The sequence below is a fragment of the Ceratina calcarata genome, unplaced genomic scaffold (genome assembly GCF_001652005.2).
Source record: "Ceratina calcarata isolate Rehan_Ccalc_2016 unplaced genomic scaffold, ASM165200v1 scaffold54, whole genome shotgun sequence".
Classification (NCBI taxonomy): Eukaryota; Metazoa; Arthropoda; class Insecta; order Hymenoptera; family Apidae; genus Ceratina; species Ceratina calcarata.
The window spans coordinates 627,447-648,665 of record NW_017176565.1 but is presented as its reverse complement, the minus strand read 5'-3'; the positions used below and the strand labels follow the sequence as shown (position 1 = coordinate 648,665).

Sequence of the window (21,219 nt, the reverse complement as noted above, 5' to 3'; positions counted from 1 at the left end):
AATAACAAATTGAACATGCTAGCACTGTTTAAGTGTATAGCCTATAAACCCTTAAATACGTATTGATTATGTTTGTATCTATATTTGTTACACTACGTATTTGATATGAATTTCACGATGTACGAATATTACCCAGAACGCTATAGTGCTTCAGTTTACGTAACGCTTTGACGCAATATCAGGTTCCTTAATGTAATCACCTTGTTTCCGAAAATAATTTTCCTTTCTATCTTGCTTTAATATGTGCAAGCGATAAAAGAGCTTAGACTCTTCACTTAATGAATAGACTATCTTCACTGATTCATACAGAGGATATCAGAAAAATGAAGATAAAGAATTCTCGAGTTCATCGCTGATGCATGGACCGAATCGGATATATGAAGAATCGTTTAAAATTCAAGACAAAATAATACCACGATGGAACTAAAAATATATATTGCCGTCAACCTGCGTCCTTTGTTCAGGATCTGTTCTAAAAAATCATTGGCCGGACGAAAAGAAGCGGTCCCCGCTATCAGGTTTACGCCGGCATTAATAATGTAACCTACGTCGATCGATACGATTGTTTCACGCTGTTAATATTGAAGATAAACGTAAATGGGACGTAAAGGAAAAAAAAGAACACTCACCTGAGACATCAAGATGGCATCGTCGGACTCGGACTCTTCTACGGACTCCACTAAGCTCTCGCGACTCGCCAATACCTGGAAAATTTCGATTTACCGTCGGGTGACTCATGTTGATTTCCGAAACAGATCGCAGGACTGATATTCGAAGAATTTTGAAAAATAAGTACACATCGCGAGTCAGGGCTCTATTTATAAGATATTCTTTAAACCAATTGTTGGGGTATTACGCTTCGAGCGGTATGACATTTTATGGTATTTGCTGAGTGATTACTAGGAAAGTGGAACAAGGCATACCCTTTCCCTTTAGAATAAAAATAGGGAAGAATTGCATGTGACGGAGAATTACTTAAAACACTGACAAGTAACATTTATAAAAGAAAGCTAAATTGAGAAACACAAAAACTTTCGAACTGCAATTAGGATAATTTAAAGTAATTAATGATGTGGGCGAGAAAATCTGAGCGTCATGTGCGTAGCTGTTTTTCATTCAGCAGACGCGCAGATAGTGATTATATAAAAGCAATAAATATTTATGACCACTTAACAAACTGTGTGTCGTCCACTTTCTCTATTTTTAACACGTGCGATTAAAAGCGTGGAAAATTTAGATGAATGAATTGCGATACGTCTTGCTTGAGTTGTTGGCGTCGTAAGTCACTGAGCAGGATAAGTACATATGTACATTATAAAAGGAATGAATTATGTTGTTATGGCGTGAGAGACGCTTAATGAAATAACGGAGATTGATTGCAAACTGTGAATGGCCCATTCTTAGAAGATCGAGATCTATTGCTATCTTTATCTCAAAATTGTCCTTATAAATATCATCGTCGCAATTTATCGAAATTTTAGTTCAATCTTGGAATCGAAATTCAATTCTTTTGTTCAAAAATTTTGGTAGGACTGTTGTCGATGTTGAAGAATTTGATTCTCATCTATCGTTTGTCTCGCTTCGTTTGAGAATGACAAACAGGAAGTTTATTGATTCGAACCTGTAGGAAGGGATTATCCTGGCGACTTAGCCTAAGCGCCTCCATATCCTGATCGATGTTCCGTGTTCTACCAGGTGTCAAGGTTAAAATAGAGTGCGACGGCGACGGTTGACAGGCAACGACGACATCGACGGCTGCCACGCTCAAGGTCGACGGAATCCGTGATACTTGGGTGTCGTTCTCGCTGCCGCTGCGTCTGCAGACGTTCGTCACGATCGCTTCAACAGAAATCGCGTTTCTCTCAATTAATTAAATTAGTCGAATATATTAGTCGAATGATCTAAAAATATTCTGAACTGAGTTAGAACGAACTGATAGATGAAGATGGAAAAAGCATAATTTGATATCGTGAGGAAGTAATCATAGTTTGCAAACAAATTCAGAATTTAATCATCTCTATTTTCGTCATACAATAATCGTCTCAATTTATAATTGTTCTCCACGGAAAAGAATATATTGGCTTTTTAACTGTTACATGAAAATTGTACAAACTAGGGCAAAAATCGATTTGCAATTTATTGGACTCCGTTAATTGAGACACGCGTGCCGGTCCACGTTGTCGTTAATAATTCGATGCGCTTGATATTAATTGAATAACCATCACCACGCTTGTTTGTTGTAATATTGATTACAATTTTCAAAACCGTTAGACTGAATTTTCATATTTGAATGATTTAATAGAATTTAATATTAAAATGCGCGTTTATAATTGATAATTTTATATAAACGTAAACGAGATTTTATCAACAACGATCTCCCCCTTTTTAAAAGCTCAGAATTTATGTCACTGGAAAGATACGAGGGACAAGAAGTAATTGTTTGGTCGATAAAATACTGGTTCAATATTCGCGAGCTTCATGGAAAACTTTCAAATTATAACATCTGCGAATATATTTGATTATTTTCAACTTTCGCGAATTATAGTTCTGAGAATAAAATTCAGTCTACAAATCATTAGCAATTAAATTCAACAAATTAGCATGTATGTATTTCGCAGTGCATGTCATTCGTAAAAGGAATTCATCACGAACCTTCGTGATCGTAATTGTTCCTTCAAAAAACTGATAAAAGCTACTGTACGAAAATTGCAGTCCGACCTTTCCTTTACATCCTGACATACGTTCACGAGTCTTCAATTTTTTTCATTATGGAAAAGGATTCACTTTTAATGACATGTTCAATTTGTCGTGTTTTAATTTCAAGAAATCCTTACTGAATATTTGCAAAAATGGTTATCATACTTTTTATATGTTTTGCCTTCCATATATATGCGTATCTGTACATTTAAAATGCAGCTTGTGCACGAAACTTTCCTCCCGCACGTGGCACTGTCTAAAAAACTGCTTTCCAAGCGAACTCGGAGGGAACCGATTAAGCAACGAAATTTAAATTGAAATATAATAAAAATTCTCAGCTTTTTTATCTCCTACGATATATTTAGTATTTTCTATATTCTAAGATTGATATAAACGATTTTAATTTCCATTTTTTATTTATTACCAAAATTAAAGAATTTCTGTACTCCAGCAAATATGTTCAGATAGTTATAGCAAAATGTATGAATGAAAAAGAAAAACATTATTTCTGACTTACCGGGTGTTTCAACTTTCGGAGCACGTTCCATCTCCTCGTCCTCGTTGATCTTCATACCTAACGTCAACTTCTTCGACTTAAAAAGATTCGAAAGGAACGCTGTGCCTTTGCGCTTTACACGATTGTATCGTTGGCTGTTCTCCGGCAACACGTGTATCATAATTCATCTGAAAATTGCAGATAAACCCCATGACAAGCCGAAACAAATAGAACTACAAATCATGTCTCAACATTGCCGTAATCGTATGGTACAAAGTGATATTTTCAAGAATTCCCAAGAATTAATTTAAAATTATAGAAATGAAGTCTCTTATACTGTTAAAATCGGTGTAGATATAATAATTTTTCACAGAACGAGTTTTAAAATAGGCGAGAGATCGGAAAACTGCACGTATCACTTATTTTCCCATTCGACCACAAATGTTTTCACGCACAAGGTTTCTATTTCAAATTGCCGAGTAGATCGAATAGTTCAAGACTGACGCTCCTCACACGTGCCATATTTCTTGATTTATCACTTCATTTCCGCGTTATCTAGCCCGTGAAATCACCTATCCAATCCCATACTGTCAACGACCGTGTCAGTGTTAACAACGCGAACGTGCTGTATCTCCAGGAAACGCGACAAAGGGGCCGAAAAATTCTTCATTAAAATTGGATATCCCACACGACTGTACTTCCAGCGTTTGCAGCAAAGCGAACGTTCACTGTCAAAGATAACGAGCAATTTGTACGAACTCCCTCGCCGGTCCACGAAAATTTCTTTACCACTAATTATTCATGAATCCTCAGTTATCTCGGCTCTCAGACGCGTTTCCATTAATGCAAATTGAAAATGTTTCTGGGAACCGCGACCCGGGAGAATAGGTATGTTATTCTTAATTTTGTGATGCGACCGTCGGTGGAGCATCGGAGGGACGTCCACGATCTGTGGCGATCGCATTGCCAACTGCAGTTGCAGGAGGGTGTGCTTCGTAAGACACCTCGGAGGATTTTGCGCAGCTGCAAGCGGCTGGAAAAGGGACAGGGCGAGTACACGACGCACAGGGGTGGGAGCGTGCATGGTACGGTGGAATAAGATGGAACGACAAAAAACACCGGGGGACAGTATCGCGGCGAGGCCACCGCGAAGTGTTTTAAGAGTGGCCCGAGGAGCGATCTCCTCTCCCTCCCTCGGGCCGCTGTTTCTCTCGCCTTCCCTTTCGACTCTTCTGCTTCGTGACCCATATTATATCTTCCGCTTCCTAGAAACGGTGAAACGAGGAACCCGTCTGATGAATGGGGATCACGCTGCTCGATGTTGAAGAAGCATAAAGGGTGCACTACCCTCGTTGAAAAGCTTTTGGCTAATCTCAATCGTAGAGCAGGCACCTTTTCCAGAGTATTAAAAGAGTTCGAAATACGAGTTTCGTATGTTGATTTATCATCTGTCAATTTTATTTTTAATAGAATTATATGTATATCAGTTCTGCGTTTAATTGACGATCGTCTTTTGGACGTCCAGTCATGGAATAAGTTAGATATTATAAATTTATATAAAATTAAGATTAATTATTTATTCTCTGTTATCAAATGAAAATACCACATAATTAATTTGCTTATCTACGGACATTAATAATGCAGGAGGTATTCATACACTCTAATGTCAATGAACTCTACCTTTCACGTTTACAATCAGTATCGAACTATGTCGATAAGATATTGAATACGGAATACGAGACGAACCCAAGTTATGTCATATCAGACTAAATATACGCAATAAGAGAAATCCAAAGAAACCTAATATATAGATTAATTAACGAAGAATTAGATATCTGCAGCTATCCTTATTAAACCAGACTCTACCACCTTTCTGACCCACATTCCTCCCGATCCCCAAACACCGAACAATTCATCCAATTTTTATCATTTCAAACCCCGCGTATCACCTTTCGCACATACAGCCTCGCGCGCACGGAGTCACACGAAGAGCCCAGCCCATATGTTCACCCTCGTCGTCAGTCCTTCGCGTTCGATCAAACGCCTCCCATCCAGCTCGAATCTCCTCGCAGACACGCGAGGAGAGTCGCGTTTACAGTCGTTCACGAGGCTTTCATAGGAACAGGGGGTGATTCTCCACCGGAAGGGAGATCCCGGCGTGGACGTCGGATCGATCGTCCTACGCCCACGGGACGTTGAATCCAGAACTATACGCGTGGCCACGTCAGAGAGCCCCACCCCCGTCTTCGCTCGTGTGGTACTTACTTCCCGGTGGTCCTTGTACATCTTCCCGGCAACGATCCGCGGTACGTCGTCGGTGTACACACGGGCACTGGGTCGCGTCCGCGCCGCGACTACTGCGTCCCGGCGCCGATGCCCGCTTCCGGTAGCGGCAACGGCGGCGGCGACGGCGTCTCACCCGGACCGGCGCACTTCCCTTAACCGTAACCCTTTACTTCTCGTTAGTGAAAAGCCTGCCAGGCTTTGTTCGAAAAAACAAAAACAGCTCCACGGAATAATCAATCCCAAACCTTGCAATTTTTTAATCTTGTTGAAAATTTTAAGCAGAATCATACGTAGAATGTTCTTTTGCTTGTTTCATTATTATTTCATTTCACCGTCTCTTTTTTCATGATGCATAAAGAGAGATAAAACTATCGTTTGAAAGAAGATATTCTTTCGAGTGTTTTTTCTCATGAATATTCATGTTTAAATACGTACATTTGGAATTGAGTTTATCAGTATATATGATAATTTTTTCTGTACTATTCAACTATGAAGTCGCTTCTGATATTAAAGCAGTTTTGTGAATTACGTGGTAAACTCAGTCAACAGATTTTGTGCATTCAATCATTGTTTTGTCGCGATCCAAGTGGCACCCTCTTTACATTTGGATTAGGTTAACGTCGGATTGACTTAGCATGAACACCTATTGTGGAACGTATGCGCATAAATTGAATAAATTATTCGGGGGCACATTATTAACGCAGTCTTATACTAATACGTTCGGAAATCTGCAGGTTTCTGAGAATTGAAAGGAAATTATGACGCACAGCCATAAATGGAAATATTACGTTATACGTATTGTATTTTAATCGAACAATTACTGATAGAATTCAATTCGCTAATCTTTGATACTTGATCAATAGATTCGTTCGAATTATTATAAATTAGAGACTACTGGTTCGATTTTATTTTGATACGATTTGAAGAAGTAAAATCGATTCACAGAAAATATACCACGTGATTTATTCTAGTACTATAGATTCATCTGATAAGATGGAGCCTTGTTTCGTCTTAAGGACCAATTCATCATTTAATTACGAGGTTGTATTCGTGAATTAAAACGCACAATACATCTGGACTAAAATAGAAGGTTTAAAGTCTATGTATACAGTAAATATGTGTACATAGTGAAATATGTATCTTCACGAAGTGAATGTCTCTGAATTGTTATCTATTGTTAGAAATTGCAACGTAAACTGTAAATCATTATCGAAATTATTATTATTGACGGTGAATAGAAATTATCCTAGAATTTTTTCATGTTCCAATTAATCTTTAACGATGTGGCAGCATGAATAATAAGAACTTTAATTGGCAATCCGTAGATGCTTGGAATCAGGCACAAGGAGATGATACGGATAACTTACATTGCAAATATTTTCACAAGTAGCTTCGATATCGATCGATCCCATTCACTAGAAGCTCCTCCTTCTGCGTATACTAAACAACTGAAAGTTCCCTCACTGGTTTTAGTCATCCCGATAAGAATAATTCTGTGAACTTTACCGCAGCCGAATAATCATTCGCGAAATTACGAAGTGGACTTCCACAGAATACTAAGAACCCTATATCCGTTTTCAATTCAGAGTATATCGTGCAAAAGTATTTTTACTTCTCCTCCTCGAAGAGTTACTTTCACGAAACGACTGGCGATGTTTAAAATTTCGCAAAGTATAATAATTTGTCCTGTTTTCAATTTCAAAAGGAATTATCACATCACTTCGCCGTATACTCGTTTAAGGCATATACGTGCAACTTATCTCAACAATATCGTTAAACGCGACGCTGGACAACTGCATTTTATATTTAGTCTTTGATGATTCAAGCTCGATTTAATTGGCAATCTCGCGTCCCGCCGCCGACGCGTCCGCAGTGCCACTGATTGTGAAACGCGTTGCGAGATCTCGCGTGTAAATACTTACGCGTTCGTACGTGCGAGATAAGGAACCATCGAATCGAGACCATCGGTTGTGTTTCCCCCAGAACAATTAAAATCGTGCCGCTACGTATTCGGTCCACGTCTTCTGAAAATCGCGCCGTCGAGAATATCGACAGAAACGCGGGGCACGTTCATTAATTTTTCATACGTGCAGAGAAGCGGTAAACACTGCGTTTTATCAGGAACGCTGCAGATTTCGTTTCTTGTAAATTTTAATCGATATACAATATGAAAATGGAAAACATTTTATGACATGCTAAATAAAATACGATGCCATGAGAAGAAATTCTTATATCTCGGCGTACTAAAAAGAATGAGACCATCTAATCTGAATAATGGAATATGTTGTTCTTTTCTTAGTTCGTGATTACGAAAAAAGCGGTTGGAATACGACGGGAGTCTCAGCGAGATGACAAAGCGAATTGAATTTTATTTTACCTTGCGTTTATGAAGATGACAGCGTTTAGGTAATGTAAGTAGAGCTGCACTTTCGTAGAGATAATACAACGATGGCACTGATGATAGCGATTACGTTGAGTAGGTACGCACGTGCTTCGATTTTTACTCGACAAAAGTGAAATATTGCTTTTGTTACTAAATGCATCCTCTATTTGCACAGCTTTATCTCGCCGCAATTTATCGTTACAAATTGCGCAGTCTTTGGCAACACTTTTCTAATAAAAGTAGTTTTTCTAACTAACTAAGAGGGATACAAGAATATGCGGAAAATTAATTCGGCATTCTGTTGCTAACCAATGCTTTATTTTCTCTGACAGGAGTTCGTTCTTAAAAAATATTGACGCTATTCTTGGCGAGTAGAACACTTCCATTAGACTCTAACCCGCTGGTACGATTTCTCTTTTCTATGCCCTGCAATTGAATCTCATGGAATTCAAAAAGCGAGCCGAAGGTTACTGAGGACCATTCGTGAGCTGTATAAAATCGAACGAGACGACCGCGATAAGGGAAACCGAAAGAATGAAAACGAAGTGAATGGCACACGAAGGGAAATCTGATAGTATCAAAAAAAAAATATTTTGTAAAATATTAAAAACGTGTAATAGTGAAATACTGATGAAAAAGTATTGAAGAATAAGGGAAAAAAAAAACAGAAAGAAAGTATAACAATGTGTTCTTTGTTCCATTGAATCGCTTCGTCTCGTTCGATCCAAGGAGAAACGCGAGCGCGCTTCAACAGACGATCGTAGTTCAGATGATTCTTTTTCAGTAGTAAAAAAAATAATATGTACAAGACTCTGTGTCGACGGTTCATTCGGTGTTCTACTTCTTATTTTTATTCAATTTTTCCTTTTACTGTTTACAAGAAGCATGCTTCTCAGACTTGGTGACACGAGCGAAACGATGGAGGTTCGTACGATTTGTCCTCGTTTATTCAAGGCGAGGGCGGACGTGCGAGCTTCCATCGTTTGATTCTAGTCTTAGTCAACCCGATTGAAACGTACTGGCCATCGATCGTTATCAAGCTCGCGAATGAAACCGGAACCTTCGTGCGTTTACGAGTAATGTACATGTAAGTACGTGTATGTATGGGTGTACGTGGCACACATCATGCATGTGTACGTACTATTTTCTTGTTTACAAATCCGTAAAAAGCAGTAGCAACGAGAATTAGTCTCCGTTGAAATGATCATCAGTCGTCTCTCTCTCATCGCGCCCTTTCACTCGTTTTACTTCTCCCTTCATTCTCCCCGATTTACTTAGTGGCTACAACAGCGATTCTTAACCCGGGATCTTTGTACGAGGCTTGCATGATTAATTCTGTAACGACACCGCGGCATGCGATCCCAGAGACTTACATATCGTAAAATGAGAAATTTCCCTAGCACATCAATCATAATTATGCGAAATGCACAGACTCTTAACAGACAATTTCGAATAAATATTTTTACACTATTATCTCATGAATTTAATCTTGAGAAAGATTGTTAAGAATCGCTGGTCTACGTCAAGCAAGATTGGTAGGCTGCGAATTTGTATGCGATCACGTGCACAGGAATACGGAACAGAACGAGTGAAACGATTTTTATGAGACATCGCACAGAGATTCGCAGTCTGACGATCGATCGTTCGGCAGAATCGCAAGACAATCGTTTTCTTGTTGTTTTTATTTTAAAAAAATACAGGTCCAGTATGCGGTATAGCGATTCGTATCGATGCGGTCATTTCCTACAGACGTGACCGGAAGTTTTACAATCAGCAGCGGCGAATGTGTATCTGCGGGTCGAGTTTAGGCGATCTGATCCTTTACGAAACTAGACACTTATATCATTTTTGTCGTTTACGGATTTTCAAGATGGCCAAATACTTTGGCGATGATTAGGCATATTTATTCTTTTCATTTTCGATAGTGCGAGTAATTTTCTTCATCGCAAAATATTTAAGTTAAAATAATTAACGGATATTGCACGCTTGTGTAAAACACGAAAACAATTTTTTATAACTCTAGGAGGTAGAGATGTACAAATATCTATTAGGATTTCATTATTTAAAAAACAGCCATTACTTTTTTTTTACTATAAACCGAGAAAACGTTGCTACTATCATTTGAAATATTCATGTAGGTTTACTTATTTGTACTCGTAAATTCTCTTTCCCTCGTTGTCCGAAAAAGCGTACATTCCTTCAAAATGCTGACCCTGGAAATTCATCATTCGCCTCTGCGTTTAAGCACTTGCATCTGTACATACATACGCGTGCATGCGATCCGCTCCACATAGTGGATTTCGTTTCGAAAAATGAACACTTCTTTTTCAGGACAGGGCCGCACCTTCGCCGAGCAAGAGAATGGGGGATGATTTATTAAATTATACATATCTATATGCGAACGAAGTAGTCGCTATTTAAAACAATACCGACCATTACCACGTTCCTATATCGCCGTCCGACTCTCGTAGCTAAGAAGAATTTTAAGAAAGTATCGTAATTTTTTATAGAAGTCCTGCTTCGCTCTTTGATAAAAAGAAAAATAATAAACGTAGATGTATTTGTTGATTGAAATATGGGAAAGAGCTGTATACGATTTGTCTTCTCAGAATGAAATAGAATCATAGAATTTTCGCCTTGATCACCTCTTTGTTCGACAATAGCCGATCAAAAATAAGACAATCATTTATTTTTGTGGTGCGAGGATCGAACGGCGATAACATTATCTCTTCTATTGTCGATTATTTTTAAGTACCTAATCCGAAGCTAATTCAGGTAAATCGCCCGGTAAGAACGACGTTGATCGTTGGAACAGAAATGATGATCGATTCTTAAATTAGTAATTCCAGCTCGGTGTATAATCTCGTCAATTGTATTGCTCAACGAGAGGTTCAGCGTGGTATAGTGGCGTTTTGTAGGAACAGTTTGTGATAGGTCGATTGCGAAAGAAGAGAGAAATAGAGAAGAAGAGGCGAGAAGGGAAAATTAGTTAAAGGAGGAAGAAAAATAGAACGTGGCGATCCTTTCGCTAGAGGTATAACGGAAAGTATACAACGAATCTACGTGTCTGTACGTGTACATGTATACGTGTGTCACCGAATACAATGATATTACACAGATGACACGTGGCTCTTTTCTCTCATACGTTGATACAAGCGACCGACAATCGAACGTGAACTCGTGTGTACGTGTGAGTAATGGTACATGTATAGAAAGGTTTTTTTAGGCGACGCGCCACCCACTCGCGCATATTTATATCCGTAATAGTAGGGGTCGATTAATTCATGAATCGAATACGGTGAATCGGTGATGATTAATTAACAGCGGTGATTAGCTCGCCGCTGAAACGCTTCTCTCTACCCGATATGTTAATCGAAAAAATGTTCCTACGACGTTCGTACAAACTCGGTGACATTCCCACCGTTATCGTTCATCATCGTCATTCGTATTATGCGTAGAAATTAATTCGTCATGTGTATAATATACATATATGTCTATACATATATATAATATATATATATATAAAACATTTGAAAAAATCACAGTTACTTAAAAACATCTCAGTTTCTCGCTTTCCTCTTCCTGCTTCTCTATTTCATTCACCCACGTGTATTTCATTCGCACGTACTCATACTCTGCTATTCGTCTGTGTATTTCAGTTTTTATCCAGATTTCTCTTCACTTGCCTTTCACACAACGCAACTCCTATCTCTTTAATTTCGTTAGCAAGTACGATGATCGATTTAGCGCTTAGGACAAGCATGGACGAGCCTTTTAGTGGATCTCTGTGCCATGAGTAAAAATCCTACAGTAGGCCGGAAAGGCAGATATATCACGGAAATCTGTGATACAACCTTCCCATCACGAATCCTTATAGGATACGCTGTGCCCATGCTTGATTCTGGGTCTAGTTTTCTTCCACGCACACCTAATTTTTTTTCTTGGTTTTTCTTTAGTATTTGATCCTAATAATAGAAACGATCGAAATTTGAAAAGATATCTTAATATATTATATCCAATGATTCTCTAGATTAGCATTTTCTTATTCTTCCTTAGAAAGGAAGATAAACACAAAGTAACAATACCTAACTTGCGTCTAAATAATCAAAGACAAAAATAATACATAGAAACGTAAAAAATATAAGCAATTTAAAAAAACAATTCTTAACCAATTAATGCCATTGCAAAAATTACTACTATAACATCGATTTTCACTAATCCATTCATTGTCATCGAAACAATTCGACTCGAACCTTAGATCGCATCTCGTGATCAAAAACAATTGATCGCCAAGTCAAATAAACATGAATTAATTGTCAATACATCAAATAGGCGACATCGTCGAAGTCCATTAACAAAAATCTACCTGCTTATTTAATACTGTCTGATAAAACAAATTGTAAATTGGCCATTGGATTTTCGAGTTATTTATTTTTCAAAGAAATTTTCCGCAGCTCTTGTTATACGAAATTGGGAAAAGGGATGGGTTTGAATGAAGAAGACCAAGAGGGACGAAATCCGCCGTCTGGCCAGTGACAACTTTTAGATTACGAGAACGTTTAAGCGTTGAGCAAACATCGAGCGTGAGATTTGCACGTGATTGCTGATATCGTACAAAATGTTGATTCGATATCACGATAGTTATACTCCCGTCACGTGACGATCCTCGTTTCTCTATTTTAGGCAGATCACAGTGGCTACAAAGATTGTACCTTCTAACGAAATGCTTTTTAATTAGACATTGTATTTTTCTCTCCTAACATAAAATCTTTGTGACATGAATATCATTCACAGTACAACTCCTACGTAGCCACTACACGTGCATTCTTGACTCGATAATGATTTTCTCTTTATGAACACAAATTACTTGGAAACTTGACTGCAATTCTTCAGCTGCTTAAATAGAGAAAGCTAAACTACGTTTTAAAGATGGAAGAAACATCAGTTCGAGGCAGTGACAAATTTTTAATATTCATTTTAAAGAAGAGAGATGAAGGAAATTTAAGTACTAATTACGATTGAAGCAACAATTTCCTTATGAAATGGAAGGAATAAAGTTTTTAATAACAGCGAAGCTGAACTACGAATGTACCGGGATATTTAAGAGTAATAGAAGAAGATTCTCGTCATTGTTATTATGACAAAGACGATCGTTTAATAGAAACAAATGAGCTTCCATTGTCTTTCAACGAGAGGATAAAAATAGATCAATCGTAAAGAATTTGTGATCCGGAATTTAATCGAGTTACAACCCGTAGCGATTCGGTTGAACTACAGAATCGGTCAAAAAGCCGCATCGTCTGACTCGACGTGAATCGTGTTGGCGAAAAAAGACAGAAACAGAGCGCTTAAAATCCTGGCAGTGTTGAAACTGAGCGTAAAAACATAACTTGTGAACGAAGCAGACATGGTTGTAAAATACGAGCCACGTAACTCGAAACCATGTTACGTCCGACACAATGTTTTATCACCACCTGGCTCGAGCACTTGACAACGTACGTACGTGTACTACTCGAAATAATTAGAGAATTGGTTTAGGTTTAGGCCAAACGGCTTGCGCGTCAGTGCTTTGATATTACGTACACTTAAACGCGTTTAATTATTCGAAGATTGGATTACTAACGTACCCTATTTCTCTCACCGTCTCCTCCGTCCCAATTAAAAAAAAAAATTGTATTAGATATCCGACTAATCAATCTATTCACTGAGCTATGTTACTCGTTTTGCAAGTTGAAACATATAACGTCTCCAATTAAAGCTTCACAAATATTACACGATTAGAAGTATCACGAATTATTTCGAGGGTGTATTGTCCAGGTTCTAAGTTCTGTCGATCAGAGAGACGAGCAACCAATCGAGTCGTGAACGATCTACAGACCGTAGCGAAAATTCACTACCCGCACTGGATGAATCTCCGTACGCTTGTACTTGATCACAATAACGTCGTGCAAAATATGTAATGCAAATATATACGCGTATATTATGTATGTACATATTTATGCCCACATACAAAGAATTTAAGTAAACGAGCATCACCAAAGTATTAGTCATGACACTATGACACCCGTGCGTCTACGTCTTTACCATTCGAATAATAATGGGACAATGCATTCCGAATTAACTTCCTGAACAATTTTTGGAATGTTTGCTCCCAGAAATCGATCATTCGTTCACGATTCATAAATTTAACGGTGACCGACTTTTTATACCGATAATTAAAAGACGTATTTACGTTTACGTTTACAAATGTAACGATAATTAAAAAGCGTATATATATATTTACTTCTGCTTCAAAAAGCATTCGATCATTAATAAAAACAAACATAATGGAAACAATTATTGCATATTTCGTCGAAAAAGAGTCCGAGTCTGACCAACGGAAGAAGGATTCTTTTAGTAGAAAAATTATGTTCTGAGAGCTGACGTGTCATCCCTAGATATTATCTATCCTATCCAAATACGCCTTACGCGCTAAGTATCTCGTTCTAAAAAAGCTAAAAATAAAAAAATACCACGCCAGTGATGGCAGTAAGCTTCGTTCAGCGTCTCACCCGGTTTGTCTTATAGTCGTTACATATACTTAGAACGCGGACGACGACGACGACAGGCGTGGCTGAACTGAATTAGAACATCGATCAAGAGCTATTTTTCATTAATCGCTAAGGTTTTCAAATATGTACAAAAATTTGTTTCGTATATTACATGACGATTACGATCCGCCGTTAGGAAGTGAAAAAATCTCCGGCGACGGATTATATACCCGGCAGTTGAAGGAATGGTGTTGAATGGCGTGCGCACCTTCCCTTAGGAGAGAACGTTCACCTCGCGCGGTGACCCGCACACGTTTAGCACGCTGCTCGTCGAGTTAGGCGTGATTTGACTTCGGGCCTCACTCTGCGCTTGCCTTATCGCCTCCTTATACGGGCCCCTCTTCTTCTTGTTGTACCGCGTCTAAAACGATCCAATTTATGAATCTTCAAATTCTTCTTTGAACAAATTTAACACGAATTTGTCAGCGAACAATTACCTTGAATGTTTCTAAAAATGGACTCAACTGATCGCACGACATGAGAGAACTCGTCGATGAACCGTACCACGCGACGTGAGCTTGCGGCCCGGACGAGGTACCGTCTTCTTTACAAGAAACTGTGATGCTAAGAACCTGGAATGATAAACACACGTTGATATAACGATGATCGTTTAAATTTGCAATAATCATATCAGGCTTTGATACGCACTTTCGCGGGCCACCAAGGGAAACCATGAATTTTTCCCCATACCACATCGCCGACATCCATTCTTCGACCGTTTGTTGTGAGACAATGTTCCACGGGCGTCGCTGCCAGCCGCATCATCAGTGGATGGGATTCAGGCGGAAAGTCCGGAGCGGTCTCGCCCGCATCGACTTCCGGTTCTTGCTCGCTCAGCTCGTCGCTACTGGCGCCGGGAGTCTTGCACCCCGACGAGTTGCTCACTGGATAATCACATCTGGCATAAGCGTTCGTGTTCAATCTCTTGAGAGATATGGATAGTTTTTGCTTCAGGCACTGCTCCTTTATGGCTGTGTACGATTCACTGCCCGGAAGTACGTTCCAGTTTTGCTGATTCTCTGTAGTTCCGGATTCCGGCGAAGGCTGCTGATGCTGCGATTGCGACTGGTTCTTATGCTTCCGTTCCTCCTTGTGTTTCTTTTTATGCTTCACTTTATGCTTGCGCCGATGATACGATAAAGAATCGTACGTGGGGTTGTACCTGTAAGAAAAGAGAAAAATACAACTGAAAAAGTTTGTAAAAAGAGAAACTACCCTGAAGGACATAACTGAGGAATAAAAATATTTTACCGTGGGGACCCGTTACAGGGAGACCTCGCCGGCGAAACTCCGCCAAGCATTTTCCTCCGGGCTTCCTTTTTAGCCTTTTTCAACGCACGCTTCGCAGCTTTAGCGCTTGCGTCTTTTACACCTTGTTTCTGCGGATCCACCTGCTCCTGCCCATCATCCTCTCCGTCTTCGCGGTAATCGTAATCATTATCGAAGCTCCTCGGTAATTCCAACGGGTCCCTCTCCGTTTCCGTTTGCGCGTCCTCGGCATCGTCTGTTTCGTGTTCGTACTCCGGGTCTTGAATCTTCGAAGGTATCTTGAGAACAGTACCCTCGCCCTGAGCGCCAAACGAGATCTTGATTACCGGTGTGGCCCTGGCCGTCCTCGTCGGATCCTCGAACACAGTTTCGTCCCATAAATCCTCCATAGATCCGACAGATCGTTTCTTCCGTGGCACGCGGCCTGTTCTCGGCCTCATCGTCGAGTCTGCAGCCGCGAACGTTTTCTTCTCCTCTTCCTCAGGTATCTTCGCGCTCTCCACCGAAGAACTGCTGAGCCTTCTAGGCGTGGCACAGTAAGCTACCGACAGATTGCTGTCACAATCTGTCGATTCTATCCGCTCCTCCGTCGGCTCCATCGCGTTCGACGAGGAATCACCCTCGTCGGCTCTGTTGTTCCAATAGGACTGACCTATTTTCACCTTCTCTGTAAGTTTCATAGAGAACAGGAAAAACTTGAGAAGGCAATAAATTTCTTAATTACTTTTTTAAATGTGGCAATTAAAATCGTTTATAGTTTCCTTGAAGTGTTCTACAGATTGCTTTTAAATTGTTGTGAACAATATTTTGTATTTCGCTTCAGCTCGAATAATTAAATGTCAAAGATATTTGTGCTAATACTGAAATAAATAATTACGATGCGCGATGCTCTGCGAAGTACTGACATTAATTTCCAGTTTATAAAGATGTTTACCTCCCGCTATTTCATGAAAGTTAATCTTAATACCTTATTACTCGCAAATTGATCTTACATAATCCTACTATTGAAGCCTAAGGTGGTCGCTTTAAGCACTTCCCTTGAAGGCAAGCTTCTACAGGATTAAGACCACGTGTTATAAAACACTTCGACAAAATCAATATAATAAGACGAAACTCTCATATTCTAAACATCAAAATTTAATACATTTTTTACATTTATTTTAATTCATTACTCGTAAACGTTTTAATTCTTGAATCTACTAAATCTACTTTGACAAGAAGGATTTATTTGAATGAATAGCACTAACCATTTCCTTGTACGGCGCTGTTAATCTCGTTCGGTTGAAGCCTCGAGATTTTCGGTATGAGAGACGGTCCAAGTTTCGATGAATCAAGGCTCAGCGCGTTGGACGAGGAGGACTTAACCGTCTGATGAGACGACACGTTGATGTTCTCGGACTGACACTCGGAGAACAGTATCCTCGAGCTTTTTTGCGGCTGCTGACCACAGCGTCGATCGCTTCTTCTGGTTGGTCCATGGCCCGTGACCTAATCGAGTTGAGAACGTCAAATCTTTTTATCGCCACGTAAAAAGTTCCGCATTTCCAATTCTTTCTCATTCGATCGCTTTCGAAAAAAAGTATCAGCAGAATAAATGCAATTTGCCTTTAATTTATTATTGATCGATGTTTAATTTCGGCAATCATTGTTCGATTGCGCAAATTTTCTATTATACGTAATTTAGTCGTTATTATCTCAGAAACTTGAATATTTCTGATCAAATTTTAACGCTGAAAAATTGCGTCGTAAAATACTCGGACGAAACCTGTGTCATCTGATACTGAGCCAGCGAATAAAATGTTTTAAGGCCAACACGAGTACCGCGCAAGGAAATGGTAGTATTAAATGTACCATTAGAACACTTTGTGCTAAAGCAGGAAGAACTCGTGAGGCAAGTTGCCATGCCAGAATCAAACAACTCCGTGCAAATAAGAATCTCGTAAGACGATGCGTCAAGCAACTTTTTCCACGTATCTTCAGCTTGCTCTAATTCAACCACTCAACTTCGCTACAACCCAATCTACGTCCACTTAAGAGATTTTATTACGACATTGTATCAAAATTATATTTTCCAATAATCAGAAAAATGAATTTCTATCATTGGTAAAGAAATATAATAGAATTACTTGTTGTTGTTGCTGCGGCTGCTGCTGTTCCTGGTGTACATCGTCGTGCTTCCGTTTCCTGCTGACGTCCACGTTCTCGCTATTCTCGTTGCAGATCGATCTGCACTTGCTGCAGAGTACTTGCCGCGGCCTGAGCCGGACCGTTGGTCTCGCATTCTTGTACCTCGCAGGCGGATTGATGTTTCTACGAAGATCGACTTTCGTGGTGGTCAGTGTGCTCTTCCTCTCTTGAAAGTAGCTGAAGCGAGCCGCGATGGTGGCCAATTTGTCGCCATCCGGGTCCGGCACCGGCTCCGGGGGTTGCACGCCACAAGGGAGGCCTCTGAAAATCGACGATACAAGATCGTTCAATCAATGCCTCAATACATCTTAATAAATATTTTTATATGAAACGTCGTTTTCTAGAATTACAATTTTTAATAGCCGAATTTAAGATTAAATAACGTCAATGAGATTCATAGTAAACACGTTATATAATAATGTAGCATTATTAATCAGTGCATTAATTGAAAACAATTTCATGCATCAATTTACGTCGGAATGCAATTATTACGAAATGAATTAGATAGCTCGCAGTGAAACAAATTGAAGAGTCAGTTTCGTTGAATAAAGTACAATTTATCACGTTACACAGTTGTTACGAATATTACTCTGTTATATCGTAGCATTACATTTAACTGAATCATCAAACGATGGATTATATTACTCCTTGCTTTAGACAATGAATAATGCTTAGCCCATTTGGGATAATGAAGTTATTTAATCATTTACGGATGGCTAAAAGCAACAGACAAATTATTTGAAATACACACACGGAATGGAACTAAATAAATCTGTCGTATTTGAAGAAGACATTTCATATGCGCCAATCAAATATAACTCTGTATCATCTCGTATTAATTCGAAACTCGTTTCGCTTTACGAAAGATACGTATTCCAATAGGTTTTCCTATTTTTAGGATTTTGCTGCAGGATTACTTTTTTAGTTTATTTGCAGGACTTTTTATTAGTAGGATTTATTATGGGTGAAAGAAGAGGGATCGATCGGCTCGGTCCGTAAGGCGGACTGGGAATTCGAACGCTACATCGGTAGATATCTAGGTCAGTGACATTTCTTCCTGACTTTAAAAGTTTAGGTTATCGAACTGTATTTGTATCAAATTGTCAGAGTAAAATACGATGAAATAATGAATGTCCTAAACGTGCAATAAACGCGGAACAGTAACGTTTATCTCTCATTCAAACAATATCAGACATTAGTTGGATAAGTGCTGTAATCATTGACCCGTTCAGATCTTTAAGAATTTTTTTCATCTCGTTATTGACACTAGAAGGATTTTATATAACTCGATAAGCTAATGGAGTTAGTTAACATACGAGCAAGAACCTCGATTAAATCCAGATTTAGTAGAAGTGTTACATGGGACAAAATTATTTTCACGAAACACCAAGTCGTATTTTTTTTCCACTGCCCGTGAATCATTAAGGTGTAATCCGAGTGATTAAGCAGTAACTGTGACTCATTTTCATTGTTTGAAGAAACAACAGTTAAACGAAGAAACGAGGAAAGCATTTTAACGTCACGATTAAGAGCTCGTGTGTAATAGTTGAAGCTGATAAGAAAACCTGTAGTAAAGAGTTTATCAAAATTGTGATGGATTGCTAAAAAATCGCAAGTTTCCTACGCGTGTATACAATATACTATGTACGCGTTTAATGAAATGTAAGAGGCAAATGATATTGATCCGGGTAGATCGAATCTAGCCAAGATAATGAAGACCTTTCGTAATGAAAGTACTATTATCATAATAGCCTTCCGAGACTACACACTGTGTACCTACATACATCGCTAGCAGTGAAACACGTAAGCAGCTAACCGACACTCGGCTGCGGTGAAGTCATTGGGACTGGATTGCGATTTCGTGACTACGACTTTGCTGGAGGGGCTTGCTAGCAAATGAATAATCCATGCAAGAGCGTTGGTAATGCACATTGACGTAAATTGAATAAACATGTAAAAACGTATATGAAGAAGAAAGTAATTATTTTTGATGCACGTGTTCGATGTTCATCCGAAATAAAAAAAAACGAGAATATTATAGATCGTACAAAAAATGTGGAGAAATGATTCCTCATAAATCATACTTTCCGTTTCACGATCCATTATGTTCAGATTATAATTTCGTGAGAGCTCTGGCAAAATTTTGTGTTTCCCTTATCAGACTGTTCAATTTCCTGTCGGCGGACGGCAAGAAAAGGTATATTGTTAGTTTTACTTCGCGGAGGTTTTTAATTTTAAAATGTAATATAATTCTCGAACACTTGTTACCATGAATTTTGTATTAGATTTAAAGACGCGGATTAAAAAGACGGCAGATGTTTTATAATACCCCGTAGGAAGTTCTTAATTGAAGCAACGTAAGCAGGTAACTTTACTTGTTAAACTTGTTATCCATCCTTTAAACGATTACATCGCGACACGGCGACGATCTAAAATTTAATCTAAAATTTCTTTAAACGATTAAAACGTTCGAGATTGGCCGACGACATTTTTTACACGAGCCCCGTATCAACTCCGTACCCAAGCATGTAATGAAAAAGATATCAGGTGATTTGAATCCGTGAGCCGAGTTTTCCCGGATCGCAACAGGCAAAAGGGCCACAGAAACGGGTCGAAGGAGCAAAAACGGGTAGGTTGACCGCGGGCCAGCGGTTTCATAACGTCGAAAACCATCTGGACGGGATTCTGGCCGAAAGATTATTGGGCAACGTTGTTCCCCAAACGCAGCAGCCAGCCGGGCAACCAGTCAGCCATCGCCTAAGCCCGGCTTGGCCGTTACGTGCACGCGGGAATAACAACGCAGCCAGGGACGTGCTGTGGTATGTATTGATTCGAGAGGGGCCGGACAATGAGCAACAGCCCGTACGTCTATCCATTAATATTTTGCGGTTATTCGATACCAAAAGACTCGAGTCGAAAACTCGCGGTCCGATGGCGAGCCAGAACTCCGGATTAAAGCCAACCAGCAACGGGTAAATCTGATGATGAAAAGACGAAGATGAAGAGCCTCAGAAAAGGCGCATACATCGTTTTCATTTCCTTTTTCAAATTTTTCCCCTTTTTTGAGCCACTGCGTCGATGCATGTGGTTCTCTTTTGAAGTTGCCCGTCTCCGGGATTATTTTTCCGAGCATTGCTTTATGTATTCTTCTTTGTTTTTGCTTCGCGAGTATCGTGGCCAGAGGTATTTGACAGGAGGCTGGAGACAGAGTCGTTCTCATTTTGACGAAGATTAATCACGACGGTTGATTGCAAGTTTTTCTCTGATCACCGAACGTGTCTCCTATTTATACTTTTAGATAAATAGAAGAA

The 21,219-nt window shown here is 39.3% G+C and overlaps 3 protein-coding genes across 9 annotated transcripts in view; 1 reads left to right on the top strand and 2 right to left on the bottom strand.

Annotated features, from left to right (window-relative positions):
* The window catches only part of LOC108628741 (uncharacterized), a 14,406-nt gene extending 7,073 nt beyond the window's left edge, over positions 1 to 7,333 (bottom strand). Inside the window, exons 1-5 of one of the 7 annotated variants that reach the window (XM_026816686.1) lie at positions 3,983 to 5,095; positions 3,649 to 3,921; positions 3,215 to 3,381; positions 1,622 to 1,839; positions 630 to 704 (exon numbers count right to left, since the gene is read on the bottom strand). In XM_026816686.1, coding sequence (XP_026672487.1) covers positions 630 to 704; positions 1,622 to 1,839; positions 3,215 to 3,374 — 453 coding nt within the window. In that variant the 5' untranslated portion in view covers positions 3,375 to 3,381; positions 3,649 to 3,921; positions 3,983 to 5,095. Of the gene's footprint in view, positions 1 to 629; positions 705 to 1,621; positions 1,840 to 3,214; positions 3,382 to 3,648; positions 5,096 to 5,142; positions 5,415 to 5,458; positions 5,566 to 6,846 lie in introns of those variants that run through there. The other 6 variants (XM_026816689.1, XM_018030854.2, XM_018030856.2 and 3 more) reach the window with 6 other exon arrangements.
* Sfxn2 (sideroflexin 2) overlaps positions 1 to 21,219 on the top strand; it is a 63,553-nt gene that overhangs the window by 16,122 nt on the left and 26,212 nt on the right. The gene's annotated exons all lie outside the window — the stretch shown is intronic.
* Positions 8,159 to 21,219, bottom strand: part of LOC108628737 (PWWP domain-containing protein 2B) — a 34,488-nt gene continuing 21,427 nt past the window's right edge. Inside the window, exons 2-7 of the mRNA XM_018030846.2 lie at positions 17,848 to 18,169; positions 16,969 to 17,209; positions 15,704 to 16,388; positions 15,101 to 15,614; positions 14,890 to 15,024; positions 8,159 to 14,813 (exon numbers count right to left, since the gene is read on the bottom strand). Of these exons, the coding sequence (XP_017886335.1) occupies positions 14,667 to 14,813; positions 14,890 to 15,024; positions 15,101 to 15,614; positions 15,704 to 16,388; positions 16,969 to 17,209; positions 17,848 to 18,169 (2,044 nt within the window). The 3' untranslated portion in view covers positions 8,159 to 14,666. The remainder of the gene's footprint in view (positions 14,814 to 14,889; positions 15,025 to 15,100; positions 15,615 to 15,703; positions 16,389 to 16,968; positions 17,210 to 17,847; positions 18,170 to 21,219) is intronic.